The sequence below is a fragment of the Mustela nigripes genome, chromosome 13, assembly GCF_022355385.1.
Source record: "Mustela nigripes isolate SB6536 chromosome 13, MUSNIG.SB6536, whole genome shotgun sequence".
NCBI classification, from domain to species: domain Eukaryota; kingdom Metazoa; phylum Chordata; class Mammalia; order Carnivora; family Mustelidae; genus Mustela; species Mustela nigripes.
This window is the reverse complement of record NC_081569.1, coordinates 125,057,607-125,079,667: the sequence shown is the minus strand read 5'-3', so window position 1 is coordinate 125,079,667 and position 22,061 is coordinate 125,057,607. Positions and strand designations below refer to the sequence as shown.

The following is a 22,061-nucleotide window of genomic DNA, read 5'->3' as shown; positions in this document are numbered from 1 at the left end:
ATAATGACAGGTATCTATCATTACAGTATAATAATATATTTTCATAGTGTATTTTCACTAAAAATCCTGTGCTCTACCTATTCATCCCCTACCTCCCAAATTCTGGCAACTACTAATCTCTTTATTGTCTCCATGGTTTTTCTCTCCCAGAATGTCATATAGTTGGAATCCTACAGTATGTAGTCTTTTCAGATTATTCTTTCACTTAATAATATGCCTGTAAAGTTCCTCTATGCTTTTTCATTGCGTCATAGCTCATTGGACAATATTTTTATAATTAAATTCTTCATGGAGGTACAAAATAAAAGTCAGCAAGTATTTTAAGTTTTGCAATATAATGCAATTCTGATTGGAATTAGACCACATGAACTATAAAGCTAAAAGTTTATATTTATGGATATTAAAAATTTTTAATAGCTTTAAGAACAATTGTCATATTTCAAATCAAGAAAAAAACATTATTAAGTACTTAATATGTATACTTAATACTGTAATAAGAAACATATTTGAGATTTTTTTTTTAAAGACAGAAATCTGGTGTCTATTTCCAAAATTATCTTTTGAAAACCTAAATCACAACTCTAAAACCATCAAATATCAATAGAATAATACATATTTTGAAAAGGAATATATAAGCATATTGCAGCAGGATTTTATTGTTCACAACTAATACTACTCACTTAAATTAACATAGATTTTATTTCTGTCAAGCTCTGTGAATTTCTAAATTTTGTTTTTTCCTAAATCTAGTTAGAGATTCCTCCCACATGAGAACTAGCTAAAGTCATGGAAAATTTTAGCCTTTAAGTTCATCCAGTTGGGGATTATCTGTGCCAACAAAAACCAAACCAAACAAAACAAAACAAAAAAAGTTTCTTTTCAAGGCAGAAAACAATGCATTCATATTCTAAATCCCTGAACCAATATCTAACTCAAAAATAGTTAGATTTTACTCAAATTATTCAAAGAAATTTATTTTTCGGCCATAACCAAGGAACAAAAATTCTATACAAACTACCACAAAAAAAAAAAAAAAAATTAGTAAGTTAAAGTAGAATTACATGATAAAGGCCAAAGAGAATCCAAATGTGATCATTACCTTAATAACACCATACAGATTTTTAGGCTATCAAAGGGAAAAATTCTAAAAACCTGCTGTCAGTTGAATTATGTATTTTCCAGATGGAAGTGGTAAGCATATTGTGTGTGGAGTCACAAGATACAACCATTCCTGTTTTTCAAAAGGCAGAGTAATATCAAGTATCATGTAGTTAAGTAAGATTTATCAGTAATTTAAGTACAATGGTATTACTTCTGATGGCAATTGTAATCCTTAATGATGTTCTTTAAAGATATCTGAGGTTCTGAAACATAAAACTCAAAGTTTCTCTTTGAGAATGGCCCAGATGTCTATTTTTTTTTTCTTTTTTGTCTTATGATAAGGAGTTAGTTTTTCCAGGAATCCAAAAAGCTTTTATAGAAACCATTGTGATAGGGTAGAGGGTCACATATTACTGACCTATTTTCCCCAATAAATAGGAAACTTATTGTTTCTATTATGTCCATATTTATGGAGTCTGTGACTGGCTGGGGCACCCTTTGCCAACAAAGCCAACCAAGGTCATGGGTTCAATCACCATGAGAGCCAATTCCCTTTGCTCTGTTCCATGGTCATAGTCTTTACCCTAAACCTTAGCCAAAGGGCACATGGAAGACTAACCAGGCCAGAGACCCTGGATGAATCAGCAAGATCTACCAGGGCTATAAAAATAACACAAAAGGAAAAGCCCTATTGACTACTGTCAGGATTTCATTCTTTAAATGTTATTAAATTTGCCAATCTGCAAAACAAAACCTTAATTACTGCCTACAAAGTTGGTTTGCTAAAAAGACATTCAAGTCTTTTGCCTTCTTTAATTCAAAAGCAACAATGGTAATGAGTATTATTCCCTAAAATGCCACTGCTTTTACTGGAACAGACTTTATTTTTATGCAAACTTTTACTTAAGAAAAATCTTGCAAGTAAAGTTAAATGTGAGCCCAACAAGTGCACTTTCCAGGATTTCCTTCAAAATCAAAAAGCAAAGGCTCTTAGTGGAGGGTCTGTTTTTATCTGAGTAGTTTCCTCTTTGAAAACGGACACTCAGAGTTTTATTAGAAACCCCAAAGTAATATGATACTTCATTTGACTTTCTAAATACAGGACCACTGAGTTAGAATTGTTGACAAACAGAAGATCATAGGTAATTACAAAAATTTTATTTAAAATTTCTCAAGTTTAAAAAAAATAAGTAAAATAAAATTTCTCAAGTTTTATATGTATTTGAGTAGCATGCCCTTAAATATACAACACCTTTCACTGTTTTAGAGTTAGAGTATGTTATTTTATGCCTTTGGATTTTTTTTTTTTCACTATTTTCTAATCAAAATAAAACCGTACCAAGTCGATGAATAAGTCTATCTGGAGCAGAGTGGTCTCTGTTTACACAACATTACTATGCACTCAGTAGTTGCCCAATAAATATTAATTGATAATGATGGAAAAGGGCTTTATAAACAGATGGTCTAGGATAAATTCACTGGAAATGTAGATAGAAACATTACACTCTTCAAGAAAAGCACAAAGTAGAAATTAAACAAGTCCTACACTCAGAAAATCTCAGGCTATTGTCAGGCAGCTGTTCAGTCAACAAGAGCACAGACATTTTTCATCATCATCATAGCATTAGCTGCATTAAATGTCTATTTGCATACACTGTTACACAAAGGGACTCACACAGATTCATGCTAGCCTTATTTGTTATAGTTTACAATGATAATATTAGCAAAAACAAGTAAGTACACACAGCAAAATAAATGTGCTTAAACAATACTTTAAGATCTAGGCATATATGGTATGAACATAAAATGTATCAAGACTTAAATGCAACTCACAGCAGCAGTAAGAGTATTTATTCCTAATGCAAACCTCAACTATTTCCAAAGAGATTCTGAGGTGCTTTACAAGAACATCTACACACATGCTTCAAGAATAGGTGAAATAAAGAAAGGAGTCAGAGGCCACAATGGCCATTTTGGAGAAAATAAGAAAGGACTGTTCAAGAACCTAGAGAGCAAATATCAGGGAGGAAAAAAGTAGAACAAAAAAAATCCTATAAGGACTAACATCAGTGAGGTAGGAACTAAGAAGCTACAATCAAACTGATCAACCCAGGAAGGTATTTTGAAAAATACACCTTATTCAAAAACATTTGAATAATAAAAAATATGTTACATACATTGGAGGATTTTGGAGAAAGGTCGTTGAAATGAAAAGGTGAAAGGGGATAGAAAGTACACTGTAAACACTTAATAATTAATATCCTTAGGTAATATTTTTTAATAACGTAAAAAGCCTAAGAAGAGATAACAGAAGTATTACGCAGAAATGAGATTTTAAGAATCTCAGGACAACTGACATCTACACACCATCTCATAAAACTGCAACCCTCAAAGGAACCCAAAAACCTTCCCGAGCATGCTAACACTTGGCATTTTACTTGTCTTACGATGTAGGATACAGTTCTAGATTTTCAACTTTTATTTTGTCAATATTGAAGAGCAGGCTCCTGAAATATATGATCTGGAATATTCTTTAATCCAGCCATTAATTACTATCAATATTTCCCAATAAAGGAAAGAGAACATGGCTTGTGGAAACTGTCTATATGATATGCATGAACCACATGGGAAGTTTGCTCTGTGAATGGAAATTCAGGTTCTCAGTGAGGACAAGGTTGAAAGAGACAACATATAAGATCTCTTCCAGCTTCTCTTTTACAAGGAATTTTGGGGGAAAAAATATTTTCCACAAAAAAAAAATACTAAAAGGATTTTAGTGTCATCTGAAATGATCAAAGCCTAATAAAACAGACTTACCGGTTAAAGCAGCAGGGGTGGGGTGTAGGATGCAAAGAGGTAAATCAAGAAAAAGACTAAGGAAGAAGATTGAAGAACATGAAAGGTCTTGGACCTGCGCATTTCAAGCTGTGCCAAATAGTGTTCAATCGGCTTTTAAATACAAATCCCATAATAGACAATCATTCTCCTCCATCTATTTCCTTTTTATCAGCATGGTAACATTAATAGTTCTTTCACAACCTTACAGAAAAGTGTTTAACTTTAGCCTTGCAAAAAAATAAGTAATCCATAGGTAATAAACATAAAAGAGAGATGAAAATAATCAACATGGTATAAAATAGTAAGAGAACAATACTATAAATCAAAACTATAGTGAGTAGGAATTTAAATATCTATTTCGGGCATGGATTGGTAAAGTGCTTATCATGCAGCAATAAGCAATGGGGTAGAATCACACTCATTAAAAGAAATGCCCAAAATGATTTTAAAACACAAACTCTCAGCAAAATGCCACTTCTTCCACCCAAATTTTCCCAAATGGTCAAGAAGAGATAACTATTTTCCCTCTGGGCTGCTGTAAAGCCTATTTCAAAACTGAAATAACACCCTTAGTGAATTACAGAGACTGTTAACATTTCTTTCTCAGCTAAACTGGGAGTCCCTCAAAGTCAAGACCATGTTTTAAGTACCATTAAATCTCCAGTCCCCAGCACATTAACTGTCATACACTAAGTACACGAAGGTATAGGCTGCATATTTTACTATGTATAGTTCTGACTAGACATTGAGTAGACAATATTTATTCACCCTTTCCTCCAAGAAACACTTCTTGGGCCCCTATTTCATGCCTGCCATAGCTCTAGGTACTGGAGACACAGCAGTGAGCAATGTGCCTGCCTGAATTCTGATCAGGGGCAGACAGATGACCGGTAATGAAAAGTGCTAATAAAAAAGTAAAAATTAAAAAAGAGCGTGAGGCAGTGTGGGGAGCACAGGAGTGAAGAAAGGGTTTACCAAGGATAGTTAATAAGGCCTTGCTGAAGAAGAGCTCTGAAACCCCTACCGAAAGATCTGAAAGATTTGAGGGTAAACAGCAAAGCAACTGTTTCCAGAGTTGAAAATTCCTGGCTCTGGAAATGGAAAGTGTAAATGTCCAAAAGCAGGAGGGTGCCTGACATGTCTGTGGAACAGCAAGAAGGCAAGCCTAGTTGGCCTAGAGTAGACAAGAATGACAGAGAATTAAGGTAGTGGGTATGCAGGAACCATAAGTGAGGAGGCTTGTAGGCTGAGGACTTTACATTTTATTCTGAATATGATAAAGAAACCTCTGAAGGGTTCTGAAGAATGATGTGGCACTATCTGATTCTGTGGGGAAAAGACTGAAGGAAGGTAAGAATGGGAGCAAGGGGGCTGGCTACTGCACCAGCCCAAGCAGGAGAAAATAGAGACAGGAAGATAGATGAGAATAGTAGCAATAGAAGGGGTGAGGAGTGATCAATTCAGAAAACATTTCTTTTTTTTTTTTAATTTTTTTATTGTATTTTATTTGACAGAGAGAAATCACAAGTAGATGGAGAGGCAGGCAGAGAGAGAGAGAGAGGGAAGCAGGCTCCCTGCTGAGCAGAGAGCCCGATGCGGGACTCAATCCCAGGACCCTGAGATCATGACCTGAGCCGAAGGCAGCAGCTTAACCCACTGAGCCACCCAGGCGCCCCAAAAAACATTTCTTTAATTTCTTTTTTTTATTGCTGATGCAGTGCCTGGACGGCTTAGTTGATTAAGCACCCAAGTCTTAATTTTGGCTCAGATTATGATGTCAAAGTCATGGGACCAGACCCCGTATCCACTTAGCATGGAGTCTGCTTGCCCCACTTCCCCTGCTCTTCCTCTTTGCTCTCTTTCTCTCTCTCCATCTAAAGTGAATAAATAAAATCTTTAAAAAATAAATAAATAGAACTGACAGAATTTAATGATGTGAAGGATGAGAGAAATGGTAAAGGGGAGAACATAAAGGAACCACATAAAATTTTTTAAATATAAAGTTAACATTCCTTTTGTCATCAAGATGAGCATCCATCCTCTTAGAAGAAATAAATCATAGGAGCTTACTAGGCTGAACCACACAAAAAGACATAATTTAGCACCTTCTTTACAAGTTCCCAGGTCAGGAGGGGAAAGAACAGGAAATGGAGCTTCAGCAACCCAAGTCTGCCCAGGCTTTGTGGCTTTAAATCACAGTACCACTCTAACTTGATTCCCATCCAAGTCTGATACTAGCTAACAGTGCTTCAGGATCTCAATCCCAGATGAAAAATAGGAAACTGAACAACTTTTTCTCCTTGCCAAATAAGCCCATGGAATGATGACATAAGATTACACGTGTAAATAGTGTTTTAACTTGACTGTAAGTGATGTTAGAAAAACCTAAGCAACTTCTTATTTCTTGAGTAATAAGTAATACCACAGCTTCAGGTTTAAAAAAAAAGAGAGAGAGAGAGAGAGAGATCTATCTATGGTACTAAACACAAATGTAAATCAACCAGAAATGCAAGGAATCATATAGCTACAAAAAAATACTTTGTATCAGGTGAAAGAGACACAAACAAGACCACACAAAGGGAAATCAACATAGAATGCCAGTTGAAAATGACTGTTCCTGGATTGGGTGGACGACAAGGTACAAAGGCAGTGATGATTAAGGAAAAGAAAATGATAACTGGAAAAAGTTTGCATCTATATAAAATAAAAATGTAGAGAAAGTATCTTTGGGACATTGCTGCATAGATTAGATACATGAACCACAGACAAGGGCATGGGAATACATGATTCCAGTGACAGAAACTCTCAAATCAAATTAGAGTCTCTAACTGTTTTACTATATGTAAAAAGATCTTTTCCACAGAAGGAGGAGAGAGGAAAGAAGGAAGAATTGTAACCCTAAATATGAAGAATGAAAGAAACTCCAACAAAAAGGCATAAAAATGACAGCTTTAGTGTTAAATATAACAGATGTCTTATTACATAGTACTCAGTGTGTCATATTTTATTTTTCAACTGTAGAAAGCAACACTGTTTCAAATTTAAATTTCCAAATAGCAATAGCTAGATAATTATATTCTTTTTCAGTTGCAATGCTTGTGCCAAGTACACTTTCAGGGAGTCCTAATAGTTGAGATATATATATGTTATCATCATTTTCCAAGATAATTTAGCGACTTTAATGAAGGATGCCTGCTGGGTCACAATTGATAGTTCAACACTGACGACTAGTGGCCAAAAATATGTAGTAATTCCCTATTTCTAAGTACTCTCCTAAGACTTTTATCTAAATTTGAAACATGTAAGTATAAATTATGAAACATATTAAAAGAATTTTCAAACATTCCAAAAATTACAAAGGAAAAACCTGTATCTCTTAAGTCTTTTCTGTCCATTATTTGCTATGTCTCCAAATCAAATTCAATCAGCCTTTGATATTGACCCATAATGGGAACAACACCATAAGGTGTTGGTTCATTCATATCCTCACAGTTGAATTAACACTTTCAGAAATCCATAACTAATATTTTAAAGAGATATTACTTTCAGAATTCATGTATCTGAGCAGTTCTAGTCTAATTTTTTTTTTCTAACTTTGTCTGTTAGGCACTAAGAAATCAGAAATTTAGCTGTCCTAAATTCCCAAAATAATGTGAAAAACAGTAAAGTACCATATCAAAATACTCTTTTTAAAAGTTAAAATTTAATTGTGGTTGCCTTAATTCTTGAAGAATGCTTGTAGGATTTCAGTTAAATCATTTAAACTGCTGCCTATTCAACTTCAAAGAGGTTAAAATTTGTTAACATTCACTTTCTTAGCAGAAATAAGAGCAGTAGGATAATACAACACAGACAAATCTTTGAGAGAGAAAAAAAGTTTGTTTTTTTAACCAAGTGTGTAACAACATTCAACCAAGTGGTCACTTACATGTGAAAACAATGGGAATTTCTTCAACAACTATTAACAGACTCTCTGCAGTGGGATAAACACTGAATTACATGCCCCAGAAAACAGGTGAGATGGACAAAGTTCTTGCCAACAGCAGTCCCATTTTGGTGGGAAAGTCATACAATAACATAAACAAATATACAGTTATAGATGGTGTTAAGTGCTATGAAAAGATAAAGTAATATGATCTGATAGAAAACAATGGGACAGAAAAGAGCTATTTTTTTTTTTTTTTTAGTTGCTTGTATTTATTTTGGTGGGGAGGGGCAGAGGGAGAAAATTTCAAACAGACTCCCTGCTGAGCACAGAACTCCTCTCAGGGCTTGATCTCAGGACTTTTTTTTTTCTTTTCTTTCTTATTTTTTTTTTTTTTTTTTGATCTCAGGACTTTGAGATCATGACCTGGGCCAAAATCGAGAGTCTAGGTTTTTTATTTAGTTTGGCTCAACCAAATAAGCCACCCAGGCATTTCAGAAAAGAGCTATTTTAGAAAAGGGAGGGGCAGGGCAGTTCTCTCTGAAGAGATGGCAACAATTAAACCCAAAGGATAAGAAAGATGTAAGTTTGCTGAGGGTCTGAAGAAAGTGTTCATGTGAGACACGAGAGGAAATCACTGTGCTTAGAGCACAGATTTCTTAGAACAATTTGTAGTTATAGATGCAATTTTTAAATTTGAGAAAAACCATTTAAAAAATGGAAATATAACAAAAGCCAGAAGTATAAAAATGAATATATAACACATTTCAATCCAGTAGAAAACAAAAAAAAAAAGGGGGGGAGGACAACAAAAAAAGAAAAGATGTTAAAAAAACAAAAGGATAAAAACATTTCCAAATGCATCAATAATTTTAAGAAAAAGTGACTAACCCAGCCATTAAAAAAGTCATAATTTATCAAATGATAGTTTTAAAGTCCAACTGTAAGGTGTTTATAAGAAAAAGCATAAAAAAATAAGTTACAAAGTAAGGATTAAAATATAGCTGAAAAATCATATGCCAAGACAGTAACTCAAAAGAATGCTAATATCACGAGGAACACTACAGATTAAAAAATACTTGACCAAGAAGTAATTAATTCATATCCATGAAACAGACACAAAATAGAACAAAATTAAAAATAAAAAACAACTAGTAAAAAAAATCACAGAGAGAAATTAACAATCCTTATACTGAGAGGTTCTAGACGGACATATTTAATAGAACACAAAAGAACAGAACAACAAAATTTACTAACTTGACTTACTAAATTATAGGAGTGTGCATGTATGTGTGCCATATGCTAAACTGAAAATGTGTTAAATTTTTGTACTCATAATATCTGCCCAAAAAACTGATCATGGTACCAGGTGTCAAAATGGAAGTTTCAACAAATTTCAAAGGAATTAAAAATTAATAATAAAAAGAGTTAAGTAAGAATACACACATTTGGATTTTTCAAAGGCATTCCTAAGTAAGTCTTAAGTTACAGAGAAAGTCAGAAGAAACTATAAAAGATTTAGAAATAAACCACCAAAAAAGAACAGCATATCAAAATATATGGTAATTTAGTGATAAATTCACAGTAATTTTTAAAAGAAAAATCAGCTAGTGTTTCAACTTGTAAATCTAAAAACTGAAACAGAGCAATCCTAAAAACAAAAAAGGAAGAAAAAATAGAGTTAAAAATAGAAGTTGATGGACTAATAAAGCTAATCAAAATGAAAACTAATAAACACATGTCTAGCAAAATTAGTAGAGAAAAAGGAATAGCTAATATTTAAGCAAGAAAGTATATAGCTTCAAAACAAGATTTAAAAATAATAAATCAGGGCTATGATTGCTTTTAAAATTAACTTCAAAATACAGGCAAAATGGATAACAAAAAATCATCAATTACCAAACTGACTTTTTTTAAAAAATAAAAAGCTACACAGACCAAAACAAACAAACAAAAAAGAAAAAAACTGAAAACCTCAGCTACTAAAAGGATAAAAGGTACAAATGGTTTTATAGGTGAGTTTTAATAAACAATCAAGAAATAGACAGTACCTCTCTTAAACAGAGCTAGAAAAGAGAAAAAGAATCTACCTAATTCATTTTATGCGGCTAATATAACCTTGCTTCTAAAACCAAAAAGAGCAGTACAAAGAAAATTATAAGCCCTCAATCATTAATAGAAATATAAAAGTCCTAAGAAAACACTAGCAAATTAACTCAGCAATGTATAAAAAATAATACATTATAACCAAATAAATGCTGGGAGGGGTCAATATTGATTAATAAAGTCAACCATATTTCAATATCAAAAAAGAAATATAGCAAGCACCAAGAGTATTTGATAAATTCTACAACACATTGTGATTTTTTTTAAAGAAACAAACACAACTCTTCAAAATCTAGGAATAGAAGGCAATGTTCTTAATCTGATAGAGAACAGCATTGAAAAAACCAGGAGCAAACACATGCAACAGGATTAACAGTTTAGAAGCATCCCTATAAAAACAGGAAAAAAGCAAGAATTCTTGCTCTTTATTTCTAGTCGACATTGCACTTAAGTTTCTAGCCAATACAATAAAGCAACGACAAAGAATTATAAAGTTAAAGAATAAATTGCCTTCCATTTCATATATTATTATCTACACAGTATATATAGTACATGATAGTAATACATGAAAGCTGCTAACAAATTATAAAATAAGATCACTAAGCAAAATTGCTGCATACAAGAGCCATGCATAAAATGAATTACACTCCTATATACTATAACTAACCAATCAGAGATGTAATAAAAGAAAATATTCCATTCACAATAGAAAGATACTTAGGAATAAGTCCAACAAAAGATGAATAAGACCTTTATATATAATTATAAAACATTATTGAAGAACACTAGAAAACACCTCTCTTCAAATTAATCTATGTAGTCAGTATAATTACAATCAAAATGCCAGCAGGATTTTTCAAGGAACATGACAAGAGATTTTCATTATCATTTTCCAAAGTATAATGAAAGCTATAATAATGGAGATAAAATGATATCAGTTCAGGGGTAGACAAACAGATCAATAGAAAAGCATATAGAACCAGAGAGCTACCATGGGAAACTAGATATATAACAGAAGTGGCATTTAAATCAGAGAGGAAAGACAAATTATTCAAAAATGATGCTGAGGCAACTCATTAGTCACATAAAAAAATAACAGATTCCTTCCTCATGCCACTAAAAAAATAAAATTCCTGAGGGAAAACACAGTAATCTAATATTTTCAAATGAGCAAATGATAAACAAGCTATCTGCACAGGCACAAATGCAAACTGCCAAAAAAAATATGTGAAAAGATATTCAAATTCACTAATAGAGAAATGCAAATAAACATAAAAATGAGTTAACACTTGATACCCATAAGCCTGGCAAAAATTAAAGAGAATGTAGGGAAAAGTGCCATTTTCAACCATTTTACTAACAGAAATGTAAAAGGTTAGAACCTTTTGGAAAAAATAATCTGATAGCCTCTATTATAATAAAAATTCATCTCTGGTAATAAAAGATTGTTAGAACCACATAAGCTAGTTCAAGGAATTTCCAGAAAGTACTGGTGAGAGGTAAAAGCAAAAAGCAGAATTGTGTGTGCATGTGTGTGTGTAAAATGTGATCTCATTTTATTAAAATGAAACATACCAAAAAAGTCCTATATATGCAAAGGCATAAATGGCCCATATACATCTGTCTAGGATAATTAAGAGTAATGATTAAGGAAAATATAAAGGGATCAATCTACCAGGCTGTTCACACTGGTTCCTTTTTCTTAGGGAATGGGGTTAATGGTTGATGATCAGAGAATACATAAGAATTGGGGGGGGGGGGGGGGGGGAATAAGCCAAGCAAATAAAACAAAAGCTGCATTAAAAAGAGAATGTATGAGCATTTATGATATGATCACATTTAGTTATACATTTAAATTATGTATGAATAAATACTTTTCATATTAAATTACCTAATAAAAATGTTAAAAGAATTATGTAAGAAATAAAACTAAAACAGTGGATCAAAACAATGTATGAACATGGTCACTACTTAATGCATTTGACAAATATTTATTAAGTACATGCTATGTGAAATGTTAAAAATGCAAAGTGTTCAAAAAGAATACAATTAAATATCAAGAAATAGTAATTTGTAATAACCTGGGGGGAAAAAAAAAACTCATGTTAAATAGATCACTAGAGGGGCACCTGGGTGGCTCAGTGGGTTAAGCCTCTGCCTTCAGCTCAGTTCATGGTCTTAGGGTCCTGGGATCCAGCACCACATCAGGCTCTCTGCTCAGCGGGGAGCCTGCTTCCCATCATTGCAAAAAGAGCAAACTAGTTAATGGGATTAGAGTTTATTAAAAGAATAAAAACCAGGACTTAAATTAAGGCTCAGACTTAACCTACACATAGAGCTCCACCCCATAAAGAATAAACAATAGAGGAAGAGTTCTAGAATTTTCCCTAGCTACACACATTTTCCTACAGAATAGCACATGTGTAGTTGTCCTATTGTGATACTCTACTTTCATGCCGTTGGTAGTCTGAATGTCATTGCATGTCCCCCCAACTGTGTTACTCAGTGCTTACTACATCCCACCTGGTCACCCAAGCCTCAAAAGGACCACATTCTAGAACTCATGTCCCAAGGACTAGGAAAATAATGTGCATTTTCTGGGCCTCCCTCATGCTTTCCACGGAGCTTGTACTTTAAACTCCCATTGAATTGTATGGTCTAATGGTCTTTCTCAAAGCCCAGGGAGGCTTATTGGGCTGGTCAATGTCAGAGTGATTTAAGGGGCATTTATTTAAAAGGCATCAAGTAACATCAGTGGGGAAGGGGATACTTGTATGTGAAAATATCGGGGCACTGACTATGGAAACAGAAGGGTAAAGTGCCAAGCAAAAGTTATACAATTCAGCCTTGGGAAGATAAGTGAAGTCCAAAATCTACCAGCCTCAGAAAGGTCTCCTGGTCAATCCAAGCCAAGCAGGGGAGTCTCTAAAGGAAGGGGTAATAAGGACACCTTAGAACATATGCCTGACTAGATTCTCCTCTGAAATGACACAGAGGTCTCAAGGGAAATGCTAAAGCCATTAAGAGGACATTAGGAATACATTCTTGGCTTCCTTAGAAGCTTCTCCCTTAATGAGTTCAAACTAAATACATTTATAAACTGTTCCCAAAGTTTTTCTTAGGTGAAGTATCCATATTACTCAGCATCTCTGGAGCCACAGTGACACTTCTGGGAAGGAACAAATAGCATTTCTTCATTAGGCTTTTCACAATTGGTATAGATGCCAAAAGATGAAGAAAAATATCGGGAAAAAAATCTATTGTTTTAACTTTTCTGTACAAGGCTTTAACATTATTGATGAGGCTCACATAATCTGTTTTCTCATAGATGTACAGACTGAAAACCACTGAGCTGAGCACCCATCTTACAAGTACCAATCCCCTACTAATCTTCACCATCTTCAATTAAGATTCCATTCTTCAACTTCCCCATAAACTTCTCCATGAAGTACCTACAACCTTGAGGCACCTGATTTACCCTAAATCACTAGCAAGCATGGCATATTACTGGTGGGAGTAAGTGGGAGAACTAGCACTTTAATATTCTATGAAATGTTCTGAAAGGCATATACAAATATGCACCCACCATTTATCTCGTGTACTTCATTTTAAGTCATTCAAATGAAGACAAAGATAAAATATTCAATTTAGTCTGAAGGCCAGTTGAAGATCCTTACCAAGTTAAGAAAATCTGACATTCATGTGACATCAGAAGCACGTGACTAGTTAGTTGAGACTCAAGGAAGCAGTTTACAGAGTGTCCATAGCCTTCCTGCTTAGACCACAAAAGGGAAAAAACATAGATCAACTCATTAAAGAGTGCAAAATTCCTTAAGACCACTAAATAGGAAGAGGAGAGTGGCTGTTCCTCAACCAATTTCCAATGATTAATACTGTACTTTTCATTAAATGGGAACAGATAAAGCTCCAAGGACCTAAGGACCTCATTAGATCACTAAAAGGAAGCAAGTTTTAGCCAAAAGTACACACTGCCTCCCCATAATACGACATTATACCTAGAAATCGCTGATATCCTGGAATTTTTAATGAATACTTCTAATCTCTTAACAATTTTTAAATGTCCTAATTTTCACTAACATTGAACTATATATAGCTTTAAGGGAGGCAGAAGAACACAGTGGCTAAAAGTCCAGATCTCCTTACTCATCTAAAAATTCATTTTTCTCACCATAGCCAGAAACAAAATATATCAATTACTATCATCATACAGTATAAGTATTTGCAAAAGTATTTTTTAATATTGAAAAGAAAGCAAAGTGTTTCCTCTCCTTAAACATGACCTTTCCAGATCAGCCTAAGCCACTTAACTTGGGAGAAGGAAAACATATCAGCCTATATTAATCCTTTCCAGCTTCCACTGCACTGTTTAATCCAAAAACCACCTTTTAAAAGCATATGGGTCACCACTTATATTAAAGTGACAAAATATGAAATTAAACATTTCTTATCAATAGCGATCCTCTACTGTATTGTCAGAGATGAAATTCTAAATCACAGCTCAAGCTTTTAGTCAAACTGACAATTACAATGCAAATATTCAGGCTCTGGTTTCTCAAGAACAGGGATGGGAAGCAATCTTACTCTCCCTCTTTGTAATTTTATGCATTCTGCAAAGAAAGAAGAAAATAAGTATGGAAAATTTCTCTAATTTTCTCTTGCAAAAAAGAACAATTGTCTATTCTTATGCTCACCAGATGCAATTTACTTTGAGAACAAATGTATAAAAATCAAGGTTTAAAAAAGAAGGCTACCCACATGCTGTATCTAATTATTCAACAAAGTATCCTCCTCAAAGTAATTACCTACTAACAAGGGTATGCCTCCTTTTGTGAAATAGAGGAAAATGGAATTTTAGAAAACAAAAGTAGATTTTCTATTGCTTACATTATAATTTCAGGGTTGCCATTTTTGCACCTAGTTTTCAATTGGCAGTATCTCCTAACAATTAAAAAAATTTTTTTTAATCCTCCAATTTATAAGGGTCAATGATCTTCAAGCACATATACATGCATTTATAGAATACCACTTTTAGAGAAAATCATTTTGTAAAAGAAAAAGAAATCCTTTTTAAAATCTTTTGTTTTGTCTCAATTTTTTATACTTTATGTATAGATCTAAGACACATTTAAAGGAAATTCAGGGCGCTTGGGTGGCTCAGTGGGTTAAGCCTCTGCCTTTGGCTCAGATCATGATCCCAGGATCCTGGGATGGAGCCCCACATTGGACGCTCTGCTCAGCAGGGAGCCTGCTTCCCCCTATCTCTCTGGTTGCCTCTCTGTCTACTTGTAATCTCTCTCTCTCTCTCTCTCTCTCTCTCTGTCAAATAAATAAATAAAATCTTTAAAAAAAATAAAAAATAAAGGAATTTCAACAAATCAATTTTCTATAATGATAGTAATAAAACATAACCAACATAATACAATGAAATTTACAAATCTACACCATTAATTAATAAAAGGAAAAAGCAAAGCCTTTCCTCACAGTATGAATCCAATTAATAAATACAGAAAAAGCAATAGAATGTGTTAAAAAAAAGAAACACTATTTAGCATCACTTATAGTAATAACTGTTTCATGAAAGAATATTAACAGATGTTAAAATCTATGGGTGAAAATGGGATAATAAGCTATTTTCAAGTTTCAAAGAATCTCCACATAAAGTAAATACTTAAAAAGGCATACTATTAAGATTTACAGTGGAGAAATTTGGCAGACAACACTTTAACCAAATGTTCAGCTTTCACCAGTAATGGGATGCCTTATATGCTTTCTAATAAGATACCCTGGGAAGAATGCAACACCAATTCTCTGCATTTCCTGCCAAAAATCCGTCACCTGAATCTGGATTTAGTCATGAGACAGCATCAACAAACCAAAATGCAAGATTTCTACAAAGTGACTGGCCAGTACTCTGCAAAGTTGTCAAGGTCATAAATGACAAAGAAAAACTGAAAAAACTGTTCCAGATCAAAGGAGACTAAAGAGAAACAATGGTCAAACGCAGTATGTGACCCTGTAGTATATACCCTGGACCAGAAAAGGATGTTAGTGGCTAAATGTGAATAAAAACTATAGATTATATCATAGTATTAATCCAGTATTAAATTCCTATGATTAAGGAAGAGAATGAAGAGAATATACATACAATATTATTCAGGTGTAGAAGTATTTACATCACATCTGCAACTAGCTCAGAAAATTATGTATATGTAATATGCAACTTATACATTATTATTATTATTATTATTATTATAACATACATATAAAATGTGAATATTGGAGCGATCTAAGTAAAGGGTATACAGAAATCCTTTGTTCTAATTTTTCAACTTCCTCCTAAATCTGAAATTTCAAAATAAAAAAAGTACCTAAAAGGTAAGCGATCTCAGTTTTGGAATGGTATGACTATAGTCTAGTCCAGGGGTTGGCAAACCTTCTATAAAAGGACCAGAAAGTCAATACTTTAGCCTTTGTGGGATATATGGTCTCTTTTAACAACTCCTCAGTGCTGCCACAGTGTCAAAAGACCACCTACAAACAGTAAATGAACGAAGGGCTGTGTTCCAATAAAACTTTATTTACAAAAACTAGGCAATGGGCCACATTTGGCCCAGTGGCCATAGTTCGCTGACCCCTGAGGTCTAGTTCACGCCAAGGAAAATTGATCATAGTAATCATACTTTCAGTTAACATTTTTGAGCACATGCCAGATATTAAGTGCTTTACAAGCATTAACTCATTTATCCTCACACCAACATGATTAGGTAAATACTATTACTATTTCCATTTTCCACAGAGGAAATGGCCTAGAAAAGCGAAGGAATTTGCCCAAGGTCACCACAGCCAGCAAGCAGTAGACTTTGGGTTTGAACCAGATAGGGCTATCTTCACACACTGAACTAGATAATGTACATGCTATACTTCTCAGATGCACTGAAATATACATGCAATGACCAAGGAACTCTAACAATTTTAACAGTGGCTAAATAAGTATCCAAACTATCCGAACTCAAGATTTACATTCTGAGAAAGTTTTTTTCACAAACCTCCTGTAGCTGCAAAGAAATAACTCCCAGCTGATCCTGACGTTTTTCCACCAGCTCTCGTTCTGTGCGCATCTCTCTTTCTATCTCCTGAAGCCGTCGTTCCACCCGATCTGAAACCTTAACATGAAGAGACAAAAAACAGTGACATTACAGAGCTGTTAGGCAAAAAGAGAATATACTGAAGAGATATTTTATGCCAGATACACTACCACCTAAGCATTTAAAAATGTCTTGCTTATAGTGTTCTTTTTAATGCTATTATAAAACAGCTCACCAAAAAAATGGACTGAAAGTTACAAAAGAAAACAATCATTAGCCTCTAAATAATCCAAACCTGGATCCCAATAAAAGACTTAAATCTTTCAAAGTAAAATAATTCAATAGATCAGAATTAAAATATACTAGAAAAGAGTGCCCTCTGGTGAAGTAGAAGGGAAATACCAAGTTTGCCAAGACAGCATTTTTTATTCTATTAATGATAAACTGTTCTATTTAGTTCTTTTTCATTTTAATTTTCTATAACATGACCTGCCTAGAAAAGTTTTGATGTCGATGAGCAGCAAATAATTAAATGTGTTTTTCATTAGCTTGTCAATCTTTTCTACTGTGATCTACAGAAAATAAACCAGCTGTAAAAGATCAAAAACTAAAGTCAAACAGAAAAATGTTTAATTGGGACTCTCTAAAATAAACATAAAAGAATGTTTTCTCTGATGCAAGATCTTCCTTGCTAAAAGTTGTACAAATTCAAATACATTTCATGCATATCACCATACAGTCCCCTAAATAAAATTTACCTATTTGATGATGTGCATATTTCATGCAGGAAGCTACGGGAGGATAAAAGACATTTGGGTTCATTTAAGAGAAGCAATAAACATAGCCCTGTAATAAGAAATCTTTTGCTAACAATTCTATACAGCCAGAAGGGTCCTGGTCACAAGGAGTCTTACTAGGGCAACAGAAATGTTCTAAACTGGACCATGGTGATGATTACACAACTCAGTACATTTGCTAAAAAGCATTGAATTGTGCACATAAAGCAGGTTAACTTTATGATAAATTATACATCAAATCAATTTTTTAAAATGATGCTGGTAAACATAAGTTTAATTAATTAAAAAACCTGAAAATCAAAATATTAAAAAATCAAAAAATCCAAAAAATCAAAAATATTTTTTGATATTCTATCAAAAAAAATTAGCAGCTAATATTTACTAAGAATGAAAATTCTTGGTTTTCTACCTTTTATTGCTTAAAAACAATTAAGATATTTACTCTGATAGTGTTTTACTAAAAACTCAAAATACCGTTCATCATCAAGCTTCTGATTTATCATAGTAATCAACTTTAATACCCCAATAAATAATTTACAACTGCATCGAAATAAATGTAGTACCTGCTGTATAAGTAAATAATATTGGAGAAATACTAAAAAATAAAAGGTTGTTAATTTATGCAATTTTTACAAAATGGAAATAAATACCTTTATAGTTCACTCTGAATATAAAAAGTAATTAATAGCGAATGGAGAGGGTGGTTGGGTTATAAACATTGGGGAAGGTATGTGATATGGTGAGTGCCGTGATGTGTGTAAGCCTATACACAGACCTATACCCCAGGGGCAAGTAACACTTCCTATGTTAATAAAAATAATTAATTTTTAAAAAGTAATTAATAGCAAAACTTATCAGAAAAAAAAAATACAGGATCATCTCAAACTCATTAGGGTGGCTGCTACCAAAAACAAACAAAACCAAAAAAAACAGGAAATAAGTGTTGGAGAGAAAGTGGAACCCTGGTACACTGTTAGTTTAGTAGGAATATAAAATTGTACAGATTATATGGAAAACAATGTTGATTATTTTAAAAAATTGAAAATAGAGTTACAAGCAATTCCATTTCTAGGCATATACCCAAAAGAATTGAAAGAGGGTCTTGAAGAGATATTTGTAGACGCATGTTTACAGCAGCATTATTCATAAGAGCCAAAAGATGGAAGCAACCCAAGTGTCCGCTGACAGATAAATGGATCAACCAAATGTGGTTACACATACAATGGAGTATTATCCAGTCTCAAAAAGGAACAAACTTCTTACCCATGCTACAAATGGATAAACTTTGGAGACACTATGCTAAGTGAAATAAGCCAATGCACAAATAAACAAATATACTGTATCATTCCACTTAAATGAGATACCTGGAGTAGTCAAAGTTATAGAGACAGAAAGTTGAAAGGTGATGTCCAGGAACTGGAAAAAGGGTATCACAGAAAGCTGTTGCTTAATGGGTGTAGTTTCAGTTTTGCAAGGTAAAAAGTGTTCTGAAACAGTGAATGTGCATAACACTACTTAACATTTAAAAGTGATACAGTGATAGGGTCGCCTAGCCAGTGCCACAGTTGTTTCAGCATCAGATGCTTAGTCTTTGCTCATGTTTGGATCTCATGGGTTGTGAGATCAAGCCTGACATTGGGCCTTGCGCTCAGCGAGGAATCTGCTTAAGACTCACTCTCCTCTCTCATCCCCCACAACTCAGGTGCTCTCTCTCTCTCTCTCTCCCTCTCTCTCAACTTAAACTAAAGCTTAAAAATAAATCTTTAAAAAAAAAAATGAGGAGTACCGGGATGGCTTAGTCAGTTAGGCATCTGCCTTAGGTCCAGGTCAGGATCCCAGAGTCCTGCGATCAAGCCCTGGGGTCTGGCTCCCTGCTCAGTGGGAAGTCTGCTTCTCCTTCTCCCTCTGTGCCTCTCCACCCCAACTCTTTCTTTCTCTCAAATAAGTCAATAAAATCTTTTAAAAAGTGATATGATGGTAAATTTTACCACAGTTAAAAATAAGTAATAAATGGGCGCCTGGGTGGCTCAGTGGGTTAAGCCGCTGCCTTCGGCTCAGGTCATGATCTCAGGGTCCTGGGATCGAGTCCCGCATCGGGCTCTCTGCTCGGCAGGGAGCCTGTTTCCTCCTCCTCTCTCTCTGCCTGCCTTTAAAAAAAAAAAAAAAAAATTTAAAAAAAAAAAAAAAAAAAAAACTTTAAAAAAAAAAAATTAAAAAAAAAAAATAATAAGTAATAAAGAATGATAAAAAGAAATAAATACAATCTGCTAATACCACCCATGAGGAGAAAAACACTGATAGTATATATATAAATATATATATATAAATATAGTATATTTTTCTCTGCATATGTGCATGACTAGTCAAACACATATCCAGTTCACTTCTTTAAATAAAAATGAGGTGTTATACATAATATTTTATAAGTTTTTGGCAATTGACATATCATGGGTAACTTTCTATGACAACAAATAAATCCACATCCTTTTTTGTAACAAATGCATAGTTTTCCCTAATTGATTACAATAATTCCTACTATCAGTACCCTACTGATAATGGGATAACATTTATTTTTACTAATAGATGCTATGGCAAATACTCCAATATAGGATGATTTTTATAAATTCAAGAAACAATTTTTTTTTTTAAGATTTTATTTATTTATTTGACAGAGATCACAAGTAGGCAGAGAGGCAGGCAGAGAGAGAGGAGTAAACAGGCTCCCTGCCCAGGAGATAGCCCGACACGGGGCTCGATCCCAGGACCCCGGAATCATGACCTGAGCCAAAGGCAGACGCGTTAACCCACTGAGCCACCCAGGAGCCCCTCAAGAAACAATCTTTAAGTGGCACTGTTGAATCAAAAGGAATGAATCACTTATTAGAAAAAAAAACACAAAATAAAATAAAAACTTTGGAGGTATTTTGGATTTTTATCCAAATCCTTTACTCTAAAAAGAAGACTCACGAGATGGTCATTAACCAGTGGTCACACAACTGATCAGTGAGAAAAATAAGCCTAATGCAGGTCTCCCTTTCCAGCAGCATCTTATAAGCCCCAGGTCCATTTTCATGCATTCATTCAATAAACATGCGTGGACATTCATTTGTGCCAGTTGTTGTGGTAGGTAGGTATCTGGTTTAAAATCTACTTCAATAAATATTTGTTATCTATTCTGTTGTTGTAATCTATGCAATAACCATGTTATCCTAAATGCAGTGTTGACAGAATTCTGAGTTCAACTAATGACCAACTCTTCCAGAAACAGCTAGATCCATGTTTAGATTTTTAATTTAAATAGTGACCCTACTATAGAAAACAAATAAAATTGACTTTTCCTCCATGAATAATCAAACTTAATAAGTATTCATATCACACTCAAATGGGTAGAATCTAGACAACTAATGAACTGAAATTTCCCCTGTGGTATGAGGCCCATGCAATATTGATTGTTACCAAAATTAAATCTTAATGGAAAATATTTTCCATAATATGTTATAAATAATAACTATGCCCTTCTAATGGGAAGTATAAAAGAAACTAAACAAACAAAAGTCTATGAATCATAAAGCATTAACAAATCAAATCTTGGCATGTCTGATAGGAACCAACACTTTTTGCCTCTTAAAGAAAACTGTGTCCTATAAACTTTCAAGACATATTTTAGTTATTGAGAAAATGCATGATAAACAGCTGTAGCCTCAGAGTAATGCACAATAAAAGTGAATAACAGTATGTACCAAAGAAACTGAAATTGGTGAGAGATAGTGGCTGTTGTTCATTTTTCTTTATGTATTTGTACAATATTTTAAAGTTTTCCACAGTGAACGTGCATCACTTTGGTAATTTTAATTCAAGCTTAAATCTGGAGGGGGGAAACAGCTGCAGCCTCTGAGAAGTTTAACATTCAAATAACAAAACTAAATGTTCTCTGACAGCATGCTATCATGAATTCACAAATACAACACAATATGTCAAAGTTATAAAATGTAAATGTCGACTTCAATTGGAATAAGTGAATTAGAAAATCTATATTAAGCCTTGTATAAATTGGAAACAAACATCATGTGGCCTTCAGAAGACCTTCCAAAATTCAACAATATTATTTTTAAGTTTGGCATTAGACAATTTTCTCAATCAGGACTATATTCACACATATGAGGTATGAGATGCCCTCAATTAGGAGAT

At 33.8% G+C, this 22,061-nt stretch overlaps 1 protein-coding gene across 7 annotated transcripts in view; it reads right to left on the bottom strand.

The window, feature by feature from the left end:
* Positions 1-22,061, bottom strand: part of CEP128 (centrosomal protein 128) — a 390,964-nt gene that overhangs the window by 326,039 nt on the left and 42,864 nt on the right. For all 7 annotated transcript variants that reach the window (XM_059373591.1, XM_059373593.1, XM_059373587.1 and 4 more), the window contains one exon: positions 17,038-17,154. In XM_059373591.1, the coding sequence (XP_059229574.1) occupies positions 17,038-17,154 (117 nt within the window). The remainder of the gene's footprint in view (positions 1-17,037; positions 17,155-22,061) is intronic.